We start from the raw sequence: 27,034 nt of genomic DNA, 5'->3' as shown, positions 1-27,034 counted from the left end.
GGGAAGCATCTTAACTGACCAGTCTTGCACTTCAGTCCCTGTGCCTCCTACCACCAGAGTGTGAGAGCAGTTGGAATGTTCTAGAGGAGTCTCACTATTCTGGCCACGATCAAAGTGTAGGAATCCGCTCAAATACCTTGCTAAAAATGGACAGTATTCCAAGGCTGGTGAGCACTTGCATGTTGGAGCTGTTTAAACCATTTAAATTGTGGCAGCAATCTTGTCTGAGAAGGGTGTGGGGATCAGAGGAGAGAATGAGAATGTCTGCAGGCATTCATCATTGCAGTCAATTCTGTAGTTCCTCTAGGTTTTTGCACTGGAAAACCATCAACATGTTTAACCTTGTAAAGTTCTTTATGGAAAAATTAAGTCAGCCTCTTGTGTTTCTATTACTAAGGGTTCTCTGGTTTGTGTCTGTTACAGGATTTCATAAAAGACCTGAAAAGGCTGTCCCGGGTATTTGTATCAGAACATCAGATGGAGGAGCCCAGGACTAACCCCTGCGAGCTGTCCAGACAATCTCTAGCTACTGTGACCACACAAAGTTAGCAGAGGTGAACTCTGTGGACAAAAATTACTAATGAAGATGCAAATGGAATTTTCAGTGTTTCTGAAAGGATTGGGAGCTCTTTGCTGGGAGCATACTGAAGCGAAGAGGTCACTTCGTGCAAAACCTGCGCTGGGCTTTCTGTCATGGACATTTTGCTGTGGTGACTCTGCTGAAGGATTTACATCAGCAAATGGATCTCCAAGTCAAAAGTCTTTAAAGCACCTTGATTCTATCTCAGAGCAGCTGTTCTTTGACTCAGAGACACTTTTTGTATTTGTGCAGCAACAGGCTGTGACCAAACCCAGGAATCAACTCAAGTTACTGTGAGTGATCAGAGAGATTGTTTCTTGGTGACTATCTCTTAACTCAGTGTGACTTCTCATGTTGTTTAGCAAAACCTCTACAGTCAGGGGAGGGAAGAGGTGAGCCTATATGACACAGAGATGTGCCTATATTTATTTTTCATTGTAAGCTCAGTGTTGAAGGTTTGATTTTAATTTTTTAATACTGATTTTCAAAGTTAAACCGTATTAAATATATCCACTAGACCATTGATGACATTATTCCTAAAGGATGCTTAAGTGTTTTTCCATCTCTTGCTGGAAACAGAACTTGCAATTCCCAGGATTTTTCATAGAAATAAGGAATAAAATATCTGTTTATATTTTTTACTGAAGACAGTATTTTTAAGACACTTTTATAGTTGTGAACATAAATGGCATTTGACTGCTATTCACTATTTTTTAAATAATTTTTCTTGCCTTGAGTTTGGGTTTTATCAGTCAGGAAGTGCTGCAGCAAGAGAACAACAGCCTGGAAGAGCAGACAAAGTAGTGAAGAAGTGCTGGAGAGTGGGTTTTGAAAGGGGCCTATTTCTTGGAGGACAGTGGGCATTTTCTGCCCTTACAGACAGATGGTCACAGCAAGAGTGTGACCTCCTGTTCACTCCCTTCTTCCCAAGTATGTCCTTGAACTGAGATTTGGGGCAGGGACTGCTGGTGAGTAGCAGAATATGTTTAGGTGTTCATCAGCTCTCCCATGGGATTCCCTCCCTCTGCCCCAAAGCAGTGAGGACATTATTTCCTTTTGTCTAGGAGTGTCCTATTTCTGTAGGTTTTTCCAGAAAGCAAGTTCTGAGTTATTTAAGAACAGCTTCTGGACAAGGTGAAGCCCGGGGCTGTTTAGCTTGCTAATTAACTAATCTCTTCCCTGTACAAGGTGAGAAAAGGTAACATCTTCGAGTTAGTGATTCAAGCAAAACTACAGACAGGACTCGTTAGGTAGAACTGTGGCTTCTGTTAAAACATGTGATACAGAAAGAGAAATCATAGAGGTACAGAGTGTCTGAACTGTATTGTAATTTTTCTTGTCTTGTTTACTAAGCACTATATTGAAAGACTTGGCAGGTTCCACCTGCCTTCCTCTTTTTAGGGGCTTTCTGATGGGAATGAAAGAGTCCCCAAAAGTAGGCGTGCTGCAATACAAATACAAATGGAACATTTCAATACAAATTGAAGAGCAAGTACACCATATCATGCCATACCTGCTCCCTGAGGCTGAGTATTATGTGACGTTTTGCTGCAGATCTCATTTGAAATTGTTGTCATAATAAACATTATTAAATGTCTTGTCTTGTGTTCAAGGTGTCAGTAGAGAACCTCTTGGCATCAGGCTGAAGAAAAAACCGGGTACCTTGGCACAAAGGGTAGGGCAGACAAAGTGCAGCACAGACGTCCTGTCTGGCCTGTCGAGCTTCTGCTAAAATAGAAATCTACTTGGTTATGTAAGGGAGGGCAGGGTGCTGAAAGGGGAAGAAGCTGGGATCCATAAGAGTTAAAAAAAAGGTGCTCCTGGTTCTGGCATGGATTTTATTTGGGTGTTGTAAAACTGTTGCATAGCTATTATGGCCACAGCCATTTTCATGAGCTCAGTATACTGGAATTATCCTTCTCTAATACAACATGTTCGGAAGTTTTTATTTAGAAGGTGCCCAAGCCTCAGGAGCACTTTCCAGCAGCCAGAGAACACAGTTGTGCCCTATGGGGCTGGAGACACTTCTGCAGTGGCAGCCAGCAGGTAAGAAACACCCCTGTTTCTGTGTTCCCATGACTTAACGCAGTGACGCTGGTTCTTGGGCATCCCACAGCCCCAGGCAGTTTGTTCTGTAAAACCAGACACCCCACTGTGTATCCAAGGCACAGGGGCAGTTGTGGAGCACAGCTTTTCTGCCTGTGGACCCCTGGCCGTGGGGTCATGCGTGAGGACACGACCCTGCAGCCCCCTGGGCTGGCGGCTTTCTCTCAGCACCAGGCCCTCGGGCATTGTCCCTCTGTCCTGGGCACTGCTGCTGGTGCCAGAGGTGCTGCAGGCAGGAGGGCAGGAGCTCTCTGAAAGCCAGCTCTGAGGGTGTGGCCTTTCCTCTGCCAGTCTTTCCTATTGCAAACTCATAGGTCTCAAAAGAGAATTAGGAAAAATAGTGTTATAGTAACTTCCTTCTGAATGTGCTGCTCTGGGGAGTTGGGTAACAGGACTCGGGAAGAAGTTTCACCCAACTTTTTTTTTTTTTTTTTTAAATAACCAAACAAAACCCGCTTTGCTTGGAGAATGCACTGTCACAGAACCCTAATTTAAACAGTGACTGGCTTCTTGATTCTTCTGCCAAAAGTTCATATTCCATGCTTATTCCTCAGCAGGTAAGTAGGAGACCTACATCTGATATCACAAACTTGCCTTTGTGTTGGTTTTCTGTCCAGCATAGTTCCATAGAAGGGTATCTTAGCTGGAGCAAAATAAGGTGGGGCACATTTTCTTGTGTAGAAAATACCATTTATTGTGGATATGAAAATAGCAACCTTGATTTAGGAGCAGAGATGCAACCCTGGGTGGTACAATATAATTGGTTTGATCATCTGCTGCTCAGCAGTAACTTACAGGAAGTTGGTTTTTGCCTGTTGTAGAGAAACAAATTTGGTATCTGCTGGGCCTTTGTTTCTTCCTTCCAAACAAACCAATGCCATACATTAGCAAGTACCAAAAAATGTTGTATTTGCAAAAGAAAACATTCATATAAATAGGCTTTTTAGTATCAATTGAAGACTGTATTAAAAAAAAAGTTACATTAATTCAATACTGATAAAAATAAAATTTAGCTTTGATAGCATATAAAAACGCTTCAAACCAAGCATATATAAATAACTTAATTTGTAAACGTAGAAAAAAAAATTTAAGTATATATAAAAATAAACATCTGATGCACTGTACAGTAAGACACTATCCTTCATAGGCACTGGCATCATTAATCAACAGGAGTCCCCCGAGATGTTTTTCCTACAAAACCTGCTTTATCACTAGTGCCATGTCCAAAATAAAAGGGAAAAAAAGCAAAGCACTGAGCAAATCTGTAGTGGGTTGTATGAAGACCCCTGGTATCTCCTCTGGAAAGCTACAGAAGCAGCACTAGGGACAGAGCCAATATCCCATGCTGCTGGTTCTGCTCATTTTTCCTGGGGCTTACTCTACTGCCTTGTCTGCTCTTCCTTTTGGGTTTTCACTGAAGGGAGGATGTTGTCAAGTTACAAATCTGGAAATTGTGATTTTGCTCAGCTGCAGAAAACTCTGTGACAGGTTACCCATTCTTCCTTGAGGGGCTTTGTAAGATGTGTGATGCTCAAAGTGAACCATGCTGTGACTCAGGCTTTTAGCAAAAGGCTGCACCTCACCAAAAAAAAGAACATTAATATATGGGCGTTAAGATTGTAGCCATGACTATCCAAAGATGAAAAAAAGCGAATTTGTAAGTGAAAGGTTTTGTTACCCTCCCTGAGCTAGTTAGAGGAGGAAGCCTTGGGTGGGTGTGTATCAAAACTGCTATATTCTTAAGTACCAATTTAAAATAGCTATTGTCTTTTCATTTAAAACTCACTATATTAGTAACAGGAAGTAACACAGAAGCTGAGAGCCAAAATTACACCTGTGCAAAGACAGAGTAAAAGCAGATCTTGGCTCTTGAACTCAAAGGTGGGAAGTGCAGCTAACTTCACCATGTGCTGGGAAGCCACTGCAGGCACTGGCTGCAGTACGGTGGATGCTTGAATACACATTTCTCACTTGACAAATTCAAAGTGCAAGAGCTTCTTGAATAATGTGGGCTTTTTTGAGCTCATGAAAGTATAACATAGCAGCTTTTATTGCTTAGATATATCTAAAGTGATTCTGTACTGTTGTGCTGAAGAATGAAAGTAAGTTATTTGGATATTTGAGGTGGTTGTGGTTCTGCTTAAATTTAGGAACATGTGAACCAGCCTAGGGATTGTGTTGAACAAACATGTAAAGCCTGACAGCAGCATTGTTGGACTAAGTGCCACAGAAGTCCCATGAGGTAATTGAATGGGAAGAGTCTGTATTTGCTGCAGTAGGACAGCTGGTCACATTAGGAACAAAGAAATGTGGTAAGACTATGACCAGGCTATATTTTCAGCTCCAAATGCATTTGGGTGCAATTGCAGCAGCAGGGCTGATGGGAAAAGCCGTTATGGAAAAATGTTGGAGCTACTCTTACTTGCAGGACTTAAATTCTAGGAACAAGCTGATTACTCAGTACTAACCTAGCCATGACAGTGTCACTGTGTAGAACAGTTTGGTTTCTTTATTTCAAAGCACCTGATTCTGCAGTACAGTAAAACTGTGTCCTGAGGTATGGTGGTGTCCACTGATGCTGCCTAGTGTAGTGGCAATCTGAAACACCTTACACTGGCTGCAGGCAGTCAGCAAATACATGAAAAAATCTATCCAGGGTGTAGGATGACTAGTGAATATTGTGCTGCTTTGACTTCCCTCTTCAAGGGGAAGGGAACAGGCAGCCAGCTAAGGTAAATTATTTATCTGCACAGTCAGGAATTCTGCATTTGGTACTTATCTCATCAATAGAAAGTGGTTTTGCAGCTCTGCTCAAGAGCTTGTGAAAGGTCTCAAGCCATACAGATACTGTTTCTAGCCTAAACTTACTTAAAGAAAGAAGTTGATCTCTGAAGTTGCTTGGAAACAGGAGTGAAGTAATATGCTCTATGATTCTGGCTATTGTAAAGCAAGGTCTCTTCCTCTGCTCTTTATAGGGCAATATACCTTTCTTCTCTTCCATGGCACTTTTCCACTGCTGTTTCCAGGAGGAGAGGTTCCCCACTAAACGTGCTGCGTTTCTTATAAGTGGTGTTGGCCAGAGGAAATGATCCTGTTCTCTGACTGCACTTCCATGTAGTCCAGTAGCAGCAGCCGCCAGGCTCCTGAAGTGAGGCTTGGTGGTGGCTGCCTCAGGAGGCAGCATTTTCCATGACACTTTCTGACACCTGTGTGTCCCTGTGGGCTGTCAGGGGCTCTTCAGTGTCCGCTGGAGCTGCAGCACTAAGCAGAGAGCAGGTGAGCCAGCTGAGCAATCACCAGGGGCTGCCGCTTCGCCACGGAGCTCAGGAGCCTGGCGGGGATGGCCGGGGCACCAAGGTCCACCTGCAGGGATTACAGAGGAAAGGCTGCAGGTTGGAGTCTGTACCTGCTTTAAACAGAACCCTTCTCCAGTCTGGAACAGCTCTGATGTAACGAGTATGTGTTGGGCACAAAAGTAGTTAACAACCAAATGCCATCATCACTGTGTGGTTTGTATCTTGTTCTTCCCAATGCTCCACAGACTTTCAAAACTTTGCTATTTGATGTTGCTTCTAGTAGGTATGACCCACATGGCTTTTGAGTTTGAGCTTGGATTAAAGTTTACTAGTTTGAGACACACAGTGTTACTGAAAATGTATATGCATACACTAAAGGGCAATATAAAATGGATATTAAATTTTAAAATGCATATATATATTTCACCTATGCATTGTAAAATGCATGTGCTAATTATATTTTTTAAAATGTATCCTTAAGCTTTAAATAGATGAGTTTAAATGACTAATGGCATTTATCGCTACATAAGCATTTAAATTAATTTTACACATTAAACCATGCTCTTCTGGACATTTTAAAATACTTAGTACTCCTGTCTCAAAGTAAGTCTACTTTTCAAATGAGTCTAAAAATTAATGATATGAATAGCATTTTCCTATTCTTAACTGGAATCCTAATCTTGACTTCTCTTTTGTATCTATTAAGTATGAAGAATTAATGACTTTGGTTAGAAAAATGCACCAAGTATTTTCAGGGATTTTGAAAATAGTATGACTCAAGGTGGACTTCATGTGTCCACAGCAAGGTGAAAATGCAAACAAGACTCCCCATATTGGCTCTCCACATGAGCACAACATATACTAAAATTGCTGATAAACCTTTACAGAAGAACTTGATATCCAAGGAAGCAGCCTTGAACGCTGTAAAAGATTGGGAATGTGTTCCTGAACACAATCCTAGTAAGAGTCTCTGCATTGAGAAGTGTGAAAGAGGTGACTTTGTGGTCACTTTGTAGGGTTCATGAGCATAGTATAAGGACTGTGTTTTTTGTTGCTTACCAGCTCTTAAGTGTTCTGCTGTGTAAGAGCTTTTTGCATTCACAGTTGGACATACAGAAAAATCCTTACCTGTGCCATGTAAATAACTCTGGTGATCTCTCTTCCATTCACTATGTCAGGTTCCAGTATCCAAGCACTTGGCAAAATCTCCCCTCTCACTGCTTCTTTACAAGGCTGAGGCATGGATGCGTCATAGACAGACTGAATAGCCAGGACAGACAAGTTCTCCTGCACATTACAAGGTGTAAAGATGACAATTTGAAAAATTTTATGCATATAGCAATGTTTTCATTGTTTGCCATGAGGCATCTTTCTCACATTGCTTACTTAACATGAAAAATTACTACTCTCTTATCTATTAAATGTGTTTTTATCAAAATCCTGTGTTTGCAACCAGAATATACTGTGTGACACTTGTGTTACTGTCTGATGGGCCTTGCTAAGCAATTGTCATTCACAAGAGGGTTTTACACATAATTCACTTGTGTTATACTGGCATGGCTTTCCTTTCTGCTACACTGGCACTTCTGTGGATAAGAAGATTGACTTCTTTCTCTCCTTTATCCTTGAACAAGGATCTCAGAACAACTCCTCTGTGCTGCAGACAGAATGTTCACTTTACCTCTTTGGCTTCTGCAGTAATGCAGCAGAAATCCCGGGGCTGCTTTAGGTAACATAGGGAGGTATCCGTCACTAAATATACTGGGGAAAAAAATAAGGAAGGGGAATTAGACTTTGACGACTTCAACTTGTCACAATTTTCCCCACCCCTTACATGGAGATACATATTTTATTTTGACTTACTGCCTGGGACTAGAGCTCTAGTTCATATGCTATAATACATATTTAAAATGCTTTTTCAAGCCACTTCAGGTTTATCTTTACTTTCAAATCACTGTCTCTAGCTGCAATTCACAGCAAGATATGTTTATTGTCAGCCTTGGAAAAGTCTTGCAAAGCTGAAGCTCCCATATTAAATAATGAAATTGTTTATTTACACCTGAAGAAATGGAACCAGATGCCTTTAACTTTCTTCCTGGCTGCCTACACCCAGATGGTGCTGGTGACTGTCATTTGCTAGGTGTGAGGATACTCACCCAGGTGAATGTGGCTGGTTACCTTCTTGTGTATTCGAGCTGTGTTGATGGAGCTGTCGTAGAGATGCCTCTTGCCAGGATCTCTCACCAGTCCCCACACGTAGGGAAGAGGCCTTTCTATCACTCCTGCTCCCAGAAATCCGTGCCTTGTTGCTGAAGGGAAGACTTTATAGTACACCTGCACCTCTTTTTCTGTACACTGATATCTGTCAAAGGCAAACAAAAGGTATTTGCCCACCAGAGGCCCAGGTGCAGAGAAAGGCCTCCCCTTACACAGACCTGCCATAAACTTACTTCCACCCAGCTGCTGCTTGGCACGTGTAGAAGTTCCTCAGGTTGTGAGAGCATGCTGCCATTACCTTAGAAAACAATGACAAATGACACCAGCTTCACTCAAACGTTCCAGCTAACACCCCACACTCTCTTCTGCACCCCATGGGGGCAGCCTGGATCACTTTTACCCATCCTTCAAAACTGTTCAGTGTGTGTGTCTTTACCTCACAAATAGGTAACTGTTTGTGATGTAGAACAAGACTTGTCCCACCCATTTTTGCTACAACTTCCAGAAGGAATAAGTAAAAACTCTGTTTTTACTTACCTCAGTGGTAGCATTAGCCAAGATATGTTTGGATAAATCTTGGTATCCTTTTGTTGAAGAGGAGTTGACAGAAATAGTTAATCCATGGGTGAACCTACAGCTGGTGCCACTTGAAGGAAAAGGTGGCTGAATTCTGCTGGCTTCTGCAGGAAATAAAAAAGCCAGAAAGGGAATAAAAAAATTAAAATGTAACCCCACCACTATTGTTAAATTGGAGGGACTTACTTAAACTCTCCACTGGAGCCCCCACTCCATCTGATGCTAATGAATAAGTGATATAATCCCTTGCCTGGACATTCTGTGTGTTGGTAATTACACTGCAGTTATATCTTGCAGTACTGAAGTTTTAACAGCTATTGCCACATGTAGGGAAAAAAAAAAGGAAAAATAGACAGCTTAACTCTTGAGGCTAAAAATTAGAATTTGCTTTTACAATTCTATACTCATTGCAGATTTGGGCCACACACTCCTTGCTTCCTTCCTTCATTCAAAATATTATCCTCATATTATCTCAAAAAGCTGTACTTTGATGTTACCACATCAAAAGACCAACTTCAGAGGAAGCAAATCACCATTTAATATTTAAAGAAATTCTAAGCAAGCTCTGGCTACTGGTTGGTAGTATTTTTCTGAAGTCATGTAAAGGTAGGGACAATCCTTGCAAGATCCAGATTCAAAGTAGATTTTGATTTGCATAAATGACAAATCTCTTTAGGCTTTGGGATACAACTCAAAAGAAGCAAATGTATGTTTTACTTACCAAATGTTGAATCCTTATGCAGTTGCTCTAATGTGTAAAGCTGACTGTTTCTAACAGCTGAGCGACCTCGTGTATCCCTTGTAACCAAATTATTTCCAGAAGAAACCTGATTTAAGAAAGTGCAGAAGTGGGAGCATTTATTTGAAGTGGGGAAAATAATTTGTGTTAAATAGGCAGTGGAATATTAGCAGCAAATCTGCCTTACAAGGCTGGAAGCATCTCTTTATCATGAGGTAACACCTTTGCCTTTCCCCTATTTATGAAATGATACTTTAACTTGGGAAATTCAGCAAAGTAAGTGTAAGGAACTAGCATGGGTGCATACTGCAAAAGTGACTTCAGGAAAGTCCATTTTCACACATGGAAACTCAAGTCAAAGCAGGTATCATTTGGAGGAGTCACTCAGAATATCAGATGCTATCAGATTTATCACAAGAAAAGACCTGCTGATTCTAAAACATTTGACAGATCTCTGATAGTTACATAGGCAGTAGTAACAATCTGATTTTTTATCTGTGACTTACAAAAAAAAAAAAAACAACCCAAAAAAAAACCCTTGCAAAATAAGTGTCACTGTTCTTTGCAATTACATTACAAAAGGCCCCCTCACCCCATGTCACCCATCTATGTACTGGTAATGCAAACTTGTCTTGCTTCATAGCTGTGACAGAATTCAAATCATCTCAAAAACCATCTCTGTTCCTACACTATGCCTCTGTGCTTGGAGCACCAGGGGACATCAGTCTCACACAGCAGTGGTTTCTCACCTGCCCTTCCTGGCTGCTGAAGTTACTTGCAGTGTACGTGGCAGTATTACTGCTGTTGTAACCAGATGTTGGGCCAGAGGAGAGGCTGAGGGTGGAGTCTGTACATAAAGTGCTCGTACTTGCAAGAGTCTTCAGTCTTGCTTCTTCCTGTAATAGGAATCACAGTATTTTGCAAACAAACAAACAAACAAAAAAAACCTACAAAAAACCACAAAAAAACCTCAGCACTGAAAGTTGAAAGAGGAATCTAAATAAATCCAATTTCTTCCAAGAAGTGTTGACACAAACTTGCCATACAGAAAGCATTAAATAAGCAGGTTTGTTTGAATGCCTAGGATCATATAAACCATAAAGTGAATGACCCTGTAAAATTTGACAGTCTGGGGAAATGCAGGTTTTGCTGTTGTCTTCACTTATAAGAGTTCAAACTATCAAACTAATGCTAGGATGCTTTTAAGAGGAAGAAGTTTTATAAAAAGATGTCTTTTCAGTCCCGTTTTTTTGCTCTTTGTCTACTTCTCAAGCCCCTGACTTAACTTGCTAGTCAAACATAGCTGTAAAAGACTGAAGATTTTACTTTACCAATGCAACTACTCAATGCTAGAAGACCAAGTAAAAATTACATACAAAGAAAATCTGAGAACTTCAAGACTATGTGTACTTTCAATATAATGCTCACCTTCTGTAACTGAGAAAATATTTGTTCCCGTATCCGCCTTTTTTCTTGCTCTGCTCTCTCCCTGAGTTTGTCCCTAGCTCTTGCAATTTCAGTTTTGGTTTCCTCTCGTGCCCTCTGATAGTCTTGGAGCAGCAGTTCAATGTCTGAAGGGTGCTGAATGCTTCTTCTTTTTGGTTCTTGAACTCTGTAAGGACGGACAAGTTAGGAGAAAAACACATAGTTACTTGAAATACCATGAAAAAATATTATTTCAATTTAGAACAGGAAAACCTGCCAGAAAAGCAATTAAACCCCACCGCATCAGCCTCCAAAAAGCTTTTCTTTGCTCACTAATGGCTAAGTAGACATAAGCCTTGGAAAATTACTCAGATTGCAAGTCCAGTTACTACTGAGATTACTACAGTGGTTTCTAAATTAGGTGTCCATATGATATAAGGTTATGGCTTTGGCATATCACATACAAGATCATTGTGTTGGGAAAATAACTGTCTCCTGACCACAAAGGAAGTAAAACATTTAGGGAATATGGTGGGAAACAAGAAACTGAAATTCTAAATAGTGAAGTGGTGCAGAGTTTTTCTGATATTTAAAATGAAACTGAACTCTGTGGATTTTAAGTTAATGAAGGAGTGTTCCAGGACAGGGCTAATTTTGCTGGGAGGAGGCATGGCCAGGGTTATTCTTTACCACCTCACCTCACATCATTGCTGTGGTGGGGGAAAGGCACTCTTCTAGGCAGAAGGGGTTCCTTCCAGCTGAGATGTGGCAGACGGAGCCATCCCATATTGTCTGCTGTCAGGGGGTTTTCAGTTTGAATAATATTCTTTTCTTAATATTTTGTTACTAATGCTGTTGCTGTTACTGCTCTTTTTCTTACCTCATTGCTGTTTCCAGCAAATTGTTCTTATCTCAACCCATGATTTTTACCTTTCCTACCTCCAGCTGGAGGGGAAGGGGAAGCAGCACTGATTTTAGCAGGAGTGCTAAATTGGAGAATACCATTCCTAAATCACAGGAAGGCTGGTTTCTAACCAGTCCAGAGAGAATACTTGGCTGTCTAATAAATTATACACTTGTTACGGACTGAAATAAAACTAGACTCAAGATTTTAGTGAATGTTTTCTAAAATCAGGCATGTGTTTTTCCTGAAAGCATTTTCTATCCCAAAGGTGAATGCCCCCACACTGAGAAGAATTCTGCCCCTGAAGTCTCAGATGTGAGAAAGAACCATTAATGTGCACCCATTGTGAGCAGTGCTTATGAGCATCAGGACTAAGGAGAGGTTTCCAATGCCCTACCTGGTGTTTTCCACCACATCTCTTCTCAGCTGTTGCAGATATTCTCGGCGTCTGCTGGGGAGATCTAGATCCCTCTGACTTGTATCCAGAGTCTGGGACAGACTCAAATGCTTTTGGGGGCTCAGGCTTCTGCTTCTTTGATATCTTTGTAGCCTTTTTACTCTTTCCTTCCTCAGAGTTTCAATAGTTCTCATGTGCCTGTTAGGGAAACGTGATTAGAGTGACAAAATGCACCCTGCAAAGTAACATTTTCTGATTTTTTTAAGCACTTAAATATTAGGTAGATTTTTAATATAAATTTTTTATAGGAATCCAATACCATCTAATAACTCTTTGTCTACATGCTGAGAGATGATGTAGAAATTCTAAAATACCACTGTTTTTCTGATAGCAGGAAATGTAAGAAAGGGTTGTGATTACTGCTGGTAACAGCTGAGAGGCAAATTGCAAATAGAGACCAATGTAGCTGCTTCAAAATTTTTGTTGCAACATTTTCCCACACTCAGTTCTACAATCACAAGAATTAAGTGTCTTGTTATTTAAAAAAAAAATTTGTATATTTATGGGGGGTTAAAATTATTTTTGTTTATTCATACAGCAGCATTTATTCACAGAAGCATGAATGGGATATTTCCATAAATAGGATGTATCAATTATTTTTACATTGCAATAAATCACTTAAATATATTCCCACATCACCAGGTACACATGATAACTCTCATGGCTGCTAGAAATTTTAAGAGTGAGGTAACACTAGATTTGAATTACACCAAATCACTTTTCCCTGTTTTCTTGGAGTAACCCTAAAATTTTGTCCTGAATGCATTGCTTAACAGTTTTTAAAATAAGTCTGATAGGGTGACTATCATTCATTGTGACCAAGTGATTGGCTCATTACTAAATGTTATTTAAGCTGCATGAAGCATATTAAAAATTGCTTACATAAAGTAATTTACCTTTCATAAAGTTGCTGCTTCACTGGAATTGCCCCTGGCTCATCTGCAGCTCCTCTCTGAAGGACCCTCAGCAGGGCATCTGTTTCCCCAATGCCATAATTGAGCTTTGCTTCAGTCAGTTCCACTGTGAGGGGGTGCTGATGCAGATCCAGCTGAATGCTGGACATGATCTGGGCACGCTCTCTCTGAAGTCTCTTGATCTCTCTGCTCCTGCTGTCACAAGGCTGGTAATTCCCTTCCACTTCTGTTGGTCGTGTGCTTCCAGGCTTCTTTTCTGCCTGACCCCTTAAATCGGTCACGCTGCCGCTCAAGCCGACTAACAGAGGAGGAGGGCTGCTCTTAACACCGCACCAGTTGCTGAATTTATTGTGGATGGGTAAGTCACGGAGGCTGCAGCTCCGAGGCCTGTAGGGCTTTGCAAAAGCAGAGCTCTTGCTGAGAGGGATTTCAGTGTCACATTCGCTCCCAGTGACAGAATCTGTACTGTCGTCTCGGAAGGACGTCTGCACGTCGCTCACATCAGAGAGTGCGGGAGGGCAGCTGTCCTCATTCCTCCAGAAGAAATTGTGAAATTGTACAGAAGATGCTTCTACCAGAGGTTCTGAGGATGTGCCAGCATTTGTCTTACTTGAACAAGTGGCACTAATTTTTTGATTAAAAAGTAAGTCAGCATTTGGAGAAGGGTAGTTATGAATTAAAGCAGTATCAGAATTCCCAGAGAACTTTTTGTGCCCGATTGCACCTGAAGAACCTCTTCCACCCCTTGTAACATACATACAACGAAGGGAATGTGCCACTGAACCCTGGTCTTTGCCATCACCTGTCACAACTTCACTGCGTCCTGACACCTCCAGCGTACTGCTGGAGTGATACAGCCGCTCTGCACAAATGGTGGTGTGGGTGTCAACCCTCAGTCTGTGCTGCTGTTCCAAGTCTTTTGAACCATCCTGCCCTAAAAGGTCTTTGGCTGCTTTCTTATCTGAGAAAGCCCCAGATTTCTTTCTTATGCTCTTGTGTTCTCTAGAGGTGCTTGATTCACTGTCTGTTTCTGTCTGTGAAAAATTGTCCACATGATTTTGCATGCTGAACTGTGGGCCTGCCCTCAGCTTTCTCTTGGTGTGAAGGGGACTTGAAGCAACACTGGAATATCCAAGAGGTTCCTTAGTGGGACAGACAGACTTGCTAAAAGCAGTCTGGCTGCTGGGACTAGCGCTAAGAGTAAGAATAGGGGAAGAGGCCCTGTCAACTAGCAGGGTATTTTTGTACCAAAATTTTCTTTCAGCTGGAGTCTCTGTTTCATTGACACTTCTTTTATCCTGAGTGTAAGACGTTGGAGATTGAGAGGTGCTATTTGTAGGGCTGCTAACTACAGTGCATGAAGAACCATCTTGCCCTGAGCTTGGCAAAGATGGCGTGAGAGGTGAAACTCTGGTACTAGCAAAAACAACATTCTGCTGTGCATTTAGTGATGTTTTTTGAAAATGGAAGGTAGGGGTGGAAGCTTTGGGTAAAAAAGGCAGATGCATAAAGGAGTCTTCCAAAATGCTGTCAAGACTGTCATGGAAGTCAGAATTGCCCAGGTTTTTCATCTCTGTTTGTTCTTGTGTTCTTTCTTCAGGAGTGAGTGTTTCCTCTTTCCTTTTGAGAATCTCTCCTACTGTATCTGCTCCAATTTCTTTCCGATCAACATTTACTGCCTGAGCTGCCCTCAATTCCTTTTCCATTTTTGTCTCCACTTGTTTTTCTTCATGTTTGCTTTGAGGTTTTTCCAAAATCTCAGTCTGAGTGCCTACATCTGCTGTAGTCTGAGTACAGCTATCTGACCTAATAGCCTTTACAGCACCTTCAGTTCTTTTTTGGTTGATTTTGGCATTCTGCTCACTGTCTATAGCACTCTGTTGGGAAAGGTTTCCCAGCAGCTCAGAAGTGTTCTGAAGAAGCTGTGACAGATGCATGGACAGGTTTTGCATGCTTGTCCAAGAAGAAGGTCCATGAAATAAATCTCTGTTTGTTTCCTCCTTTTTTGCAGAAACATCTGTATAGCTTCTCTGATGTCTTCTCTGCCTTTTGTACCTTCCTGTAGTTGCTGTTTGTGTTCCTTGCTCACGTGCAATCTCTGGTGGTTTTTTGGAAGGTTTTTCAGACTCTGAAGGATACAATAATACAATTTCATCAACCTGCATTGAAGAGTTACCAGGTTGTGTGGAAGGATTCTCAAGTTCAGCAGTGTTGTTTTCTGAGTTAGTCTCCAATGTTTCACTGGATATGTTGCTGTACTGTTTGGTACTGTCACTCGAGTATGCTGATTGAAAGTCTTGTCTGACACTGTCCCATTCTTGAAGACCTTCAATGCTACTCAAAGTGCTCGACAAAACTTTTGCTGTAGCATATGAACTTAGATGAGAACGAAAAGGAGAATTTTGAGAGTTCAATCCATTGTCTACACTGGAACATCTCATAACTTTACGGTTTTCCATATTCAAAGGAATTTGATTGCAAGAGACATCACTTGCACTTCCAAAAGCATACTGCTTCCAGCCAATCTTGCAGGCTCCATCTTGTTGCCATGGGTGAATGTATGGGTTGATATCACTTGATCTAAAATGCATTGCATCTTTATTATCTTGCAAAAATAAATCAGGGTGGTATCCTGCTTCTTCTCCTTCCCCTTCACTACACTGAGCTACAGAATTGCTCTTTGAATGGACATTTGCTTCTGCACACACAGAACTGCGAGCTGTGGGCAGTAAGGAAGATGGAGATTGACTAGTACAGTCATTCAAAGACTGGCTACTTTGGCTTCTTGCTGCTAAATTTTGTAAGTTTTTGGAATCACAGTTTGCAAGCTTTTTAGTTTGTGCCATTTTTTGCTGAAATCTTGGTTTAGATTTAACTTGTAGAAAGTTTTTCAATTCCTTCTTTGAAAATCTTTCGATTTCATAAAGATCATCTTCAGTTGGTGATGGAGGCTCTACACTCATATTCAAATCTTGCAGTGATTTAGATGCAGAATACAACAAAGGATCTGCCTTAGATGAAGTTTCCAAAGTACATTCTGTGTCAGAGAAAACAGCAATAGCTGGAGCTGATAGTCTGTGACTTTGTAAATAAGATCTCAGTTCACTTTGTTTACTGCCCTTTGCACTCCTTGTGGTGGAATATGATCTTTTGCTCCTGAATTGCACCAATTTGGATTCTTGAAGAGTTAAATCATGGCTTTCTGGCAAAAACTTAATGGAGGTTTTTTCATTATTTTTTACAGAAAAATTGAGTCTTTCTGATTTCAGGGTATTATTCCTCATTGTAGTGTCTCCCATTGTTGAACAAGTGTTTGCCCCAGCATCAGCAGCACTACCAATGCCTGAATATATATTATTTTTGCAAAGTAAAATCTCTTTTCTACCATCTGCATTTGTTCTATCTGGCACCTGTTCTATCTGTTCACCTGCAGGCACATACTGACAGTTGTCTTGCAGATCTGCAGGGTTTTTATCAAAACCCAAGACAGTATGATACAGTTGCCTGTGATCAGGGCTTCTGTATGTGGGATATGCTTGACCAAATGAATTGCAGGTGTATTCAGGATCCACTTGAACACCTCTTGGATACAGATTTTCTAGCCTTGTAACTTCTGAGCCTGTTGGTTCATTTGGAGAATTTGGGGATACATTAGTTTGCTTTTCAACAGGTTCTCTACTTAATGTTTTTCTCTGCTCTGTCTTTACTGCAAAATGTTCAGCCTCAATATTTGAAAGCAGTTCTTCCTTACTTCTGTTAAGTGTATTTCTCATTTGTCCCTCTTTAATAAGAATTGCTCTTCTAGTATTCCAAAAAGGTAATGATGGTAGTAAAAGAGAATTATCATTTGGTATTTTCTCGGTGTTTTTGTTGCAAGCTTCTTGTGGTAGAACTTTATCCCAATGATGCTGATCAATTTTTGTATCACTGTCAGGTTTTTTATTATTATTTCCATATGCAGGTTCCCCATCTACAGCAGAATTTTCATACGAAGTACAGTCTATGTCTGAGACAGGAAAATGCATGTTTTCTTTTGCAAGAGAAAGTAAAATACTTCCTGAAGCACATATTGGCTCATCAAATACCACAGCTTTGTCCGACTGAGTGTCTTGTATTTGCAACACAGCAAATGGAGACTGCTTCAATATATTTGAATGTGAAGTATCATACGTGCTAGTTTCACCATGGCCTATATCTGCAGTTGAAGGAAATTCTGAAAATGCTGTTAAGGCTGGGTAATTGGCTTTTGCTAATGATTGGGGGAAATCTCCTTCTTTTACAGAGCACACATCTGCAGAATTGCAGGACACTTTCTCAGTGGAACAGCTGTCCTGAAATGAGTCCTCAAGCTGACTAAATACTAGAGATTTTGAGTCCCCAAATAAAGACGATGTGTTAAAAGCACTGAAGTTCTTGGAGCTTTGAAATGGTGTCTCAGGTGGAGAGTCTTCTGCAGAGTGTGATGGCAGACACTTTGATTCATTGCAGCCAGTCTGTCCTTGGCTCTGGAAAGTGAGCAGACCCGATTCTGGTACAGCCACACTATTACTGTTACTGCAGTGTTCTGAGAACTCATGAATTTTATCTTCTTTTGTGTCACCACAGTTCTGGAAATAACCTAGAACAATTTTCTCCTTTTGCTCTGTTTCCCCAAATTTTTCAGGGAGTTTGTTACTCTGAGTATATGTGGCCTCTTCAACTGCAGAATTATTTTCCTTTTCATCTCCTTTTTGAGAAACACCAGGAAAAGTTACAGATACACTCAAACCAGTTGATTCACTTTCAAAGTACTTTGTTTCTTCAGAGAGAACAGTATCATTTTTACCTTTGTCTCCACTGCTGACAATTAAACTATCTGCAGATGATGCTGGACAATTCAGAAGACCAGGAGAACATTCAGAAGTGCCCAAGTTCCTATTATAATTTAGAAAGTCTTTACTATGATGTGGATGCTCCTTTGGAGACTTGTTCAGGCCTTCTGAAAGGGCTGGAGCCTTCTCAGAAACAGCATTGCCTGATTGGTCTACACAGCACTCTTCAGAAGCTTCATGTTCCTGGTTTTCTGTGGGCTCATGCTGATATCCAGCTACACCAGGAAACTCTGCATTTTCACATTTACTGTTTGCAGTTGGACAGCTTACACTTAAAAAAGTCTTCTCATCATGCAGTGATGAATCCCCCAAGTGAGGTACTTTCTGAGTTAAATTAATATTCTGAAATATTTTTTGGGTAGAGCTTTCTAGTGAAGAGTGGGTTTTCCCCACCCCTATATCTTCCATCATTTCTTTCTCTGAGGAAGACAGCAGATTTTGAGTATCCAACACTAGTGAATCAGGCACAATGGTATCCTTTACCTCTTGAGCTCTATCTTCTATGGAATTAAGACAGTCTTTTAATAATTCATTAACAATTAAATCCATACTGTGTTCTTCATAAGCATTATTAATATCCTGCACTATATCTTCAGAAGAATCTATTTTTTCCAAGAAAAATGAGCTTTCTTTGGCCCTTTGCTGAAGTACAACAGTTCCAGACTCAAGACCACCTGAGCTGCAGGGAGTGAAAGAGCTGTTCTCATTGACAGGTTGTGCAGATATGGCATAATCAGGTCCATTTTTAAATACAAAAGAATCTTCCTCCTGCCTCTGCTGCATGGTCCTGGTTTGCAGAAGAGCTACACTCTTACTTGGTGGTTTACCTGGAAGATGCTTGTCTTCTCCCATTCTGTTGGCTGCAACAGATGTACCAACACCAATCTCACTCTCCATTAACGTTTCGTAGTAGGGCAGAACAGCTCCAGCTCCAAGACTGCTGTTAGATGGTTTTGTACATTGAACCAGATGGGAATCATCACTTCCTCCAAGATGTAAAGGCTGATTTACAGACTGGCGTGGGGAGTCTTGAAGTTCTTGGTTCTTTTCTGTACACTTCTGTGATGCTGGTGGATTTTGTTGCTTGCTAATGTCTTCATTATTTCCAGAAAAGCTCGTAGACACCCACTGGCTTTCTCTTAATATTTCATTTAATCTGTTGTTATCATGTGTCATTTGGTAGCTGCCTTTGTTTTCAGGGAAGAGCTCATCCAGGTTTTGTAAAAAGATCAGTTCTACCTCCTCTGTGTTTGCTACATATATCTGCTTTTGTTTGTGTGTTTTGGCCATTTCTACTAGCTTCATCAATTGCACTGTCTCTTCCTCAGCTCTGGAGCCTACTTGATCCAATTCACAAATGTCAAAACTTTTTCTAACAATACCTACATTCAAGTTTTCTGAAGTGCCATGCTCAGGAGATTGCACAGAGAAACTCATACACGTATGTCTGTCAAGGCTTGTAAATTTTTGTTCAGTTTTGTATTGGTCAATATCAGCACTATCTTCAACTGAATATTCACATGGATCAACTACATGTCCTATCTGTGTAGCAGGGTCCACTGAATCACCATCCTCACTCATTTCAGTAAGGTCTTGGTATCTTGAATTATCCTCTAACAATATCTTTGATTCTACTTCAGAAGCCATCAGGTACCTTTCAGGAATCTTAAATTGATCTAAAATTTCTTCTTTGTCACCTCTGTCACAATATGTTTGATGCAGAGCTGGAGACTGTTCACTAAAATAAACATTTTCATCTGTGCATAAGTCTTCTTGCTTCATAATAACCAGCCCCTCAGTGTTTGTCATGGTAATTTGTCCTTCACTCCCAGTCACTTCACATTCATTAACCTTGTCTTCCTGGGGCAAACAGTTTGGTACACAATGTTCAATTATATTGTTAGAATTTATTTGTCCTTCATTTTCAAGTTCTGCTGAAACATTTCCTTGCCTCCTTGGGATTAGTACTGTTTCAGCTACATTCTCTGTTGTTCCATTCATCTGTAAAAGCCCTTTGCAAGTATCAAGGAATCCCAAAGTATTCTGAATAAAATCTGTTGTGTGGGAACACACAGATGAAAGAGTGGTTTTGGGAGCAACAGAAAGCTCTGTTGAATAAATACCTGTTTCTATTTTCTCACTTACTTCTTTTTGGCAGAAGCTGTTTGTTTCGAGTTGGCTGCCAGAATGCACAAGTGCTTTTGATTCCTGAGTATGTTCTGCCCCTGTGCTGGCTTCCTGCAGTTTATCTTTGTGCACCTCTTCATGTGTCAGGCACAGATTTGTATTAAAGTCACAGTGAACTTCACAAGCTGTGATATCAGTAGGTTTCTTTGGATTCTGAGCTAGACCAATGTCTTTAAAATCCTTTTTACTGTCTTCAGTTACACTTTGGACTTGGGCAACTGGTCTGTCAGGTAAGCATTCAGTGTGTCTGGATTTAATTTCCAATGCACTTTTTTCTAAGTTGCTTGTTTTATTGATTGATTTTGTTACTTCCTCATCCCTGGCTGTCCCTGTATTCTGATATGGAGCCATGGCTTCTTCTGTATCCATTTCTATGTCTCTGAAAAATTTGGATTCTTTATTTGTATAGGAACTCTCCTCTTGAGAAATGGCAGTTGATGCATTTGTGTTGCATTCAAATACCCTTCCCAACTCCGAATTTGCATCATATTCAACATGAAAGTCCACTGGGCAATCACTTGCAAAAAATGCTTCTTCCTCTTCTCTAGATTCAGGTAAAGATTTGTTCTGTGTTTCTGTTTCCAAGAGAACAGAGGCATCAAGTTCTGCAGAAATGTCAGTTGCCTTGTGTGTAGTGTTGTTCTGTCCTGTTGATTTTGAAGAGCGTGTTGGGCAGAGGCAGTCAGAATGTACATCAGAACAACTTTTTGTGACACCGACTTCCACAGTAAGATTAGATGTAGCATCACAATCTCCTTTCACTATTGTGACATGCTCCAATAGTTTATCATAATGTACAGTCTCATATGCACTTTGAAAAATATTAGCTTTCGTTGAAACTTTGTAAAATAGGCTTGGATTAAATTCTGGGAGCAAATTTGTATTCTCACAAGTAGCAGCAGGAAAGGACTTGGTGTTTTTCCCATTTACATTCAGTAGGAAATAACTTCCTTCATTTACCACTAGGTTTTCATATTTGGATGCAAATTTCTGAACTGCAGCCGGAGAATTCAATACATTGTGTTCTTTGCTTTCACTTCTTTCTTCTCTTATGTTATCAGTGTGTAATGTAGAATTTTCTGAAATTTGCTGGGATAAGCAACTTGCCTGACTGTCTGCCAAAGCACATTCAGGGGAATAATCCTTTGAATCAGGTTTGTGTTTGAATTCATAATGATTTAGTGAAGACAAATCTTCTTCCTTTGATACATATTCTTCTTTGATACCATCTCTGAGCGAAGGCACCTCTGGCACAATATCTGCCAAGCTATCTGTGCTTATTTCCATACAGATTGTCTCTTTTTGACACACCTCTATTGGTGTTGCAGACTGGTCATAGCTTGTGCTGGCAGCAGTTAAAGGGTGACATTGATATGTTGTCTTCTGTGAGGAAAAATCTGTCTCTCCTGTTACTTCTGCAGGTATTTGCTCATGATCTGTTTCTTGCATTGTTTCCAGATTACTGTCACCTGACCTGGGGGGTTCTTCTGTGTCAGCTGACTCTGCTCCTTGCCCAGCCAGCATCTGAAGCTTGTACCTCACCACAGAGCAGCTCTTGTTTGTTAAGTCACTGAGGAAGAAACCTTCATCACAACATGTTGGTATTTTTTGTACTGGAAAAAGCTGCCCGCAGTTTCCAAATTTGATGTGTTTCACTGCACATTTTTGTGTTGAGGTCATATTATGAGCAAATTTCATAGAACAGTCAGCAGCAGATACACTGACAGATGCATTTCCACTGCCTGAATCTGTCACACTTGATTTTGTCATCAAGTTATTGTAATCATTGTCAAGCTCATCTTTTGAAAAAGTTTGGAATAAGTCATCTTCTAAATCTGCATCTACACAGCTATTCCTTTGCTCCACAATTTGCACAGGCAACACAGAGATAAAATGTGTTTTTTTCAGAGTATAATCTTTTGGCAGCTCTGGATGAGTTGTGGTGGCAGAGTTCTCCTCTTTCTTAGACACCAGTGACAAGCAGTCTGCAGTGGAGGTGCTTTCCAAACAGCTGAATTCGGTAGCAGACCTGTAAGTAGACAATTCACCCAGTTGTTCTTGTTCAGGATGGTGTGACCTTGAATGTTCATAATAATCATGCTCTGCTGAAGTAGGAACAAAAGAGGCACTTAGTCCTACTGAGCTAGCTATCGAGGACTTCACATTTGGAGATTCCAAGGAAGAATTTTCATTAGAGTTTGTCCATCCCTTTAAAACCTTATTTAATGATCCACTCTCACAAGTCCTGCTTGCAGTTGTTGTTTCAGGTAAAGGTACTTCCAGTGTGTCAGAGGAGAAAACTGAATTTATTTGGATTACATGATGTGGACTGTGAGTAATGCTGTGAATTTGCTTAGAGCCAGAAACAAAAGAAACCTCAGCAGCTGACTGCTTTAGATCATCTTTCTTTAGCCAAAGTTCTGGTTTGCTTGAAGAGCACAGATGAGCATCTTGAAACTCCAAGTTTTCATGGGAAGAAGATGCTGTTATTCCAGGGCTGCTGATGTCAATCTTTGAGTCACAGGAAGACCAGGCATCATTAGTAAACAAAAGATTTCCACTTGCATAATACAGTCTTCTTTCAGGAGATCTTTCTTGTTCTACAAAGGAGACTTTTGTTCCCTTCAGCAACTGTTTGCAAGCATTACTGGAAGCAGTCTGTGGCTTGGTGTTCAAATAAAAGGAACTGCTCAGCTTCAGATCATAATTTATCCCTTCTGTATCTCTGTTGCACGTCTTGGATTCATGGTTTTCCTCAATCTGTATAGCTGGTAATTTAGGAGTTTGTAACTTCCAGAAAATCTCTGCTGGCATTTCATCAGATGAGTCAGATTTGGATTCTTCTACCAGATCTTCTGCTGGCATCTCTTCTCCATCAGCTAAGCTATCCAGAGAAAAGCTTCTTTCAGCCTTTCCCAGTCTCCTACGAGATGCGTATGATGTCACCAAAGATGAAATATGGTTCTCTGTTCTGCTTTTGTAAAGCTTAGCTGGCTCATGATGGGCCTTTAACTTGTGAAATTGGCTTGTATTTTGCTTTTTGGCTTTATTTTCCTTTTCTATCAGAGAGTCTTGTGACATTTGACTGTCATCACTCTCAGAATCTTCTGGGTTGGCAAGACATTTATTTTTGTCAAAATCTTCCAGTTTCAGTTTCTCTGGGAAAGCTTTTGCAGATGCACAGGAGAGTGAATCTACAGAATAGGAACTGTCAGTATCAGAAATCTCATTTTCATCATCCTCTTGCCAGTTCCCCAGCATATCTGTGGCTGTTTTGGGCACTCCAGCACTTAGCATCTCTGCACTGTGCCACTTTTTTTCAACATAAGAGAGCGGTGCCTGTGAGTTCATCTTAGTGAGATTGCCTGCTGATGTTGCTGCCATCAGAAATTCTTTCTCTTCCACTGATGATTTCTTACGACTTGGCAAGGCTGAGTTTGCTTCTCTTTTCCAATTTTTGACTGTTTGGTTTAGATGCACTGATGGTGGGTTTCCATACACTGTTTTCTTCATTTGTTTAGGAAAGTTTTCTGGAGAAGACCTGTGGCCTTTTCCATTGATATCCATTCTAATCTTTTTATTGGATACCTGAGCTCTATTTTGTGCTACATTGCTGCTGGCAGGCTGACTTAAATCTCCTAGCACCTTTGATTTTGCCATTCTTCTCCCTGTAATAAAGGTTTTAGGCTCATCTTTCTCCTTAAAAAGATCAGGAGAGGAACCTTTAGAGGTCTGATTTTGAGATCCAGCTTGCCCTGGACCGTCATCCAACTTTTCAATTTTTTTACAATTTTTATTGATATAAGCCATGATAGCTGAATCATTAGAGTATTTCTCTCCTCCTTTTTTATTTTCAATTGATGTTTTTTGTTTTTCAGTTAGCTGCCTCTGGACTGAAAAGGAGACCCCCTTTTCATCATTAAGGTCATCACTCCCAGAAATGTCTTTACCACTTCTGTAAAGGTATTCTGCAGGTGACAACCTCTCTGTTGTACTGCCTTTACAGTATTGATCAATATTTGGTGAGGTAGATAACTTGGAGACAGACTCCCTCTTCGAAAAACAGCTGTGGAAATAATGAAGAAATAAAGTCCAATTCTTGCTTGAATAATGTAGTTAACATTTTCACCACAGTAATGTCTTGCAAATAAGAATAACAATTCATGAAGCAACAATATTAATATCTCTCAAAATCCAATTCTAGCAGGGAATAAAAAAATTAAATTCTGTGACTAATTATAAAATCCCCTTGCTATCTGGAAAGATGCCCTGGACACAAAGAAAAAGCTCAATGCTGCAAGGTATAGCTTCATATTGAATCTCTGTAGGCTCAAGTAGCTGTAAATGTTAATTAAAAAGAAAAGATAATTCTAAGTCACAGAAATCCACTTAGCAGAGTTTGGCTATTTCCTGCTGTGGAAATAGCTAAGGACCATGCTGTGATAGACACTGTAGCATCCCAACATTTTAGCATTGCATGGAAATGGTTATTTAACTTGAGAAAGACTGACCAGTATAAAAGTCCTCTCCATAATCACCCCAAAGATACCAATATTCTGAAGAAGAGTTTGATGATAATCAAGATAAAACTGTGCAAAAATTAGTATTTACCAACAGTCTGAACAAGGCAACAACAAAAGCTAAGCCACTTCTAAAAAAGCCTCCTCAAAGAGGTAAAAAGTGCAGAAAGGCTTGAGAGAGAAATGTAAAAAAGTGGGGAAGACCATGTCAGACAGATAAGTAGGGAATGTACTGTACAAACCCAAAGGAAAAGGACAAACAGCTCCAGCTTGAAGTACATTATAGTAGGCTCACTGATATTGCAGATTTGGGGATTTTCTTCAATACACTGAAAGGCATTCAGGATAGGTGGCCTGAAAATACCTCAGATTTATATCATTTTTGAAAAGGCAGAGGATTTGGCAGATGTTAACTTACCTGGGTACCTGGGGCAGGTATGAGTCACAGAACAAATGCCTGTGCTGCAAGGAACTCGATCCCAACAATTTCTGTCTCCTTTGCAAGTGGTGATCCAAAGAGGACCGTACAGCAATATTATCACTTAGGGCTTGAGATTGTTTCAAACACTCTTCACTGAGCCAGCAGCTAGCTTCCAGCTGCTCCAGGTTTTGCTTGGCTTCCAACAGCTTCTGCTTCTTGACTATCCTTTCCAGCCGGAACTTGACCTTCTTCCGCCTTATGTTTCTTTCAGCCTTCTTTAAGGAGTACCTTTGTAAGAGCTCCAGCTGCACCAGTCTCTTCTTGTTCTGCTGTAGCAGGGAAAGGCAGGTTTCCAGCCCAGTGGTGCTCTGCACCTCAGCCTCTGCACACAGCGTGGGCTCTGTCTGCACTGCAAACTCCCTCTGCTGCTGCTGAAGAGCAGCCAGACGTTTGCTCTCATTTATAAGCCGCTGCTGGTCTGTAAACAAAACAATGATTGAAAGAAAGTAAAAATCATAGGAAAAACACTACTTGTTACTATCTTGTTTCTTAATTGAATCAGCCTTTAGAGGTCATTTGAGAACAGAATTTCTATGCATGTAGAGACTTGATAAACTATTTAAAGAAAAATGTACTGTTGCTCTACTTCATTGGTAACTAAAAGCCTCCTCATTGGGTTAAGGACTCAGGTGGCAACTGCAGAATATAAGCATGTAATCATAAAATTAAAGAATCATTAAATGGCTTGGGTTGGAAGGGACCTTTAAGATCTACCAGTTAAATGTGCACAAAATAAAACAAATACTGTCATGGCAAGGAGTGCAGGTGAAGCCAACACAACATTTTGCTATTATGATAAACAGTTCAAAAACCACAAGATTATAGCACCAGTCAATGTGTATTTTTCACAGAATCACTACTCTACTCCACAAAAAGAATTAGATTCTCTGCTTCCGTTAATGACCCCTACAGTTCATAAATGACAAATATGTTCAGACACCAAGTGATTAACCTAATTTGATAACAAAATATGTTACCTCTGCTTACACAGTTAGTCTTCACTAAATATTCAGAGACTGATCTTTGCAGTCAGTGAGGATGCAGTAGAGAACAGAGCCAGACTGATTTGTTTTAAACACTAGATGCAAGAATGCTTTTATTCCATGCAAGGAATGGATGTGCTTAGACATTTTTCAGAGCACACCAGCTTCAATCTGAGCTATGATGAACTGTAACAAAAGAAGAGGTCACCATGACCAGGTTGTATCTGATGGCTTGAACCTGTTCTTTTAATGAAGCAGATTTTTTATGCTACTACAAAAATATACATATTCAGCTCTCAAAATAAACAAACAAACAAAAAAAAAATATCCATTGCTGAACAAGCAATGCAAAAATCTCAGGCCAGGTCCCTTTACAAGTGAAGCATTTCTCAAAGAACCAGCATTTCCCAAAGCACTGCTGTCTTGCTAGCAGCAATTTTTTTCTGGCTGAGCTTACTTTCAATGTGCAGTCCTTTACTAAATAAGCAATGTTTCATTGCTTGTTCAGGGATGTAGGAATTAAGAAGTATTTAAATTTGATGTGATGAATGAGGGCTTCCTGCAGCTCTGCACAGCTGATCTGCAAGAGAGGAATTAAGGGCTCTGGAAGTTTCCCTAGTGCAAGAAACCATTAGTGCAGAGACATTGTAGGTATCACTTGCTTGGTGAATACTGATCTTGTTAAACACACTTCATTAGTGATCCCCACCACAATGAGTCTCCTGTCCTGCTTATATTGGCAGCTCTGCAAAGAGCACATGAACAGAGGTAGGAATTC

At 40.4% G+C, this 27,034-nt stretch overlaps 2 protein-coding genes across 3 annotated transcripts in view; one reads left to right on the top strand and one right to left on the bottom strand.

Annotated features, from left to right (window-relative positions):
- CDAN1 (codanin 1) overlaps nucleotides 1-3,103 on the top strand; it is a 31,359-nt gene extending 28,256 nt beyond the window's left edge. Inside the window, exon 28 of the mRNA XM_041403161.1 lies at nucleotides 424-3,103. Coding sequence (XP_041259095.1) covers nucleotides 424-549 — 126 coding nt within the window. The 3' untranslated portion in view covers nucleotides 550-3,103. The remainder of the gene's footprint in view (nucleotides 1-423) is intronic.
- Nucleotides 3,104-3,359: 256 nt separating this feature from the next.
- The window catches only part of STARD9 (StAR related lipid transfer domain containing 9), a 96,615-nt gene continuing 72,940 nt past the window's right edge, over nucleotides 3,360-27,034 (bottom strand). For both annotated transcript variants that reach the window (XM_041400008.1, XM_041400098.1), the window contains 12 exons: nucleotides 25,211-25,691; nucleotides 13,197-24,338; nucleotides 12,241-12,438; nucleotides 10,943-11,126; nucleotides 10,264-10,410; nucleotides 9,497-9,602; nucleotides 8,737-8,879; nucleotides 8,433-8,497; nucleotides 8,139-8,344; nucleotides 7,664-7,743; nucleotides 7,111-7,269; nucleotides 3,360-6,049 (listed from right to left, as the gene is read on the bottom strand). In XM_041400008.1, coding sequence (XP_041255942.1) covers nucleotides 5,948-6,049; nucleotides 7,111-7,269; nucleotides 7,664-7,743; nucleotides 8,139-8,344; nucleotides 8,433-8,497; nucleotides 8,737-8,879; nucleotides 9,497-9,602; nucleotides 10,264-10,410; nucleotides 10,943-11,126; nucleotides 12,241-12,438; nucleotides 13,197-24,338; nucleotides 25,211-25,691 — 13,013 coding nt within the window. In that variant the 3' untranslated portion in view covers nucleotides 3,360-5,947. The remainder of the gene's footprint in view (nucleotides 6,050-7,110; nucleotides 7,270-7,663; nucleotides 7,744-8,138; nucleotides 8,345-8,432; nucleotides 8,498-8,736; nucleotides 8,880-9,496; nucleotides 9,603-10,263; nucleotides 10,411-10,942; nucleotides 11,127-12,240; nucleotides 12,439-13,196; nucleotides 24,339-25,210; nucleotides 25,692-27,034) is intronic.

Source organism: Onychostruthus taczanowskii, unplaced genomic scaffold (genome assembly GCF_017590055.1).
Source record: "Onychostruthus taczanowskii isolate IOZ18803 unplaced genomic scaffold, ASM1759005v1 scaffold1, whole genome shotgun sequence".
NCBI classification, from domain to species: Eukaryota; Metazoa; Chordata; class Aves; order Passeriformes; family Passeridae; genus Onychostruthus; species Onychostruthus taczanowskii.
Note: the sequence above shows the minus strand (reverse complement) of the source record. Positions and strands in the feature narration are given on the sequence as shown.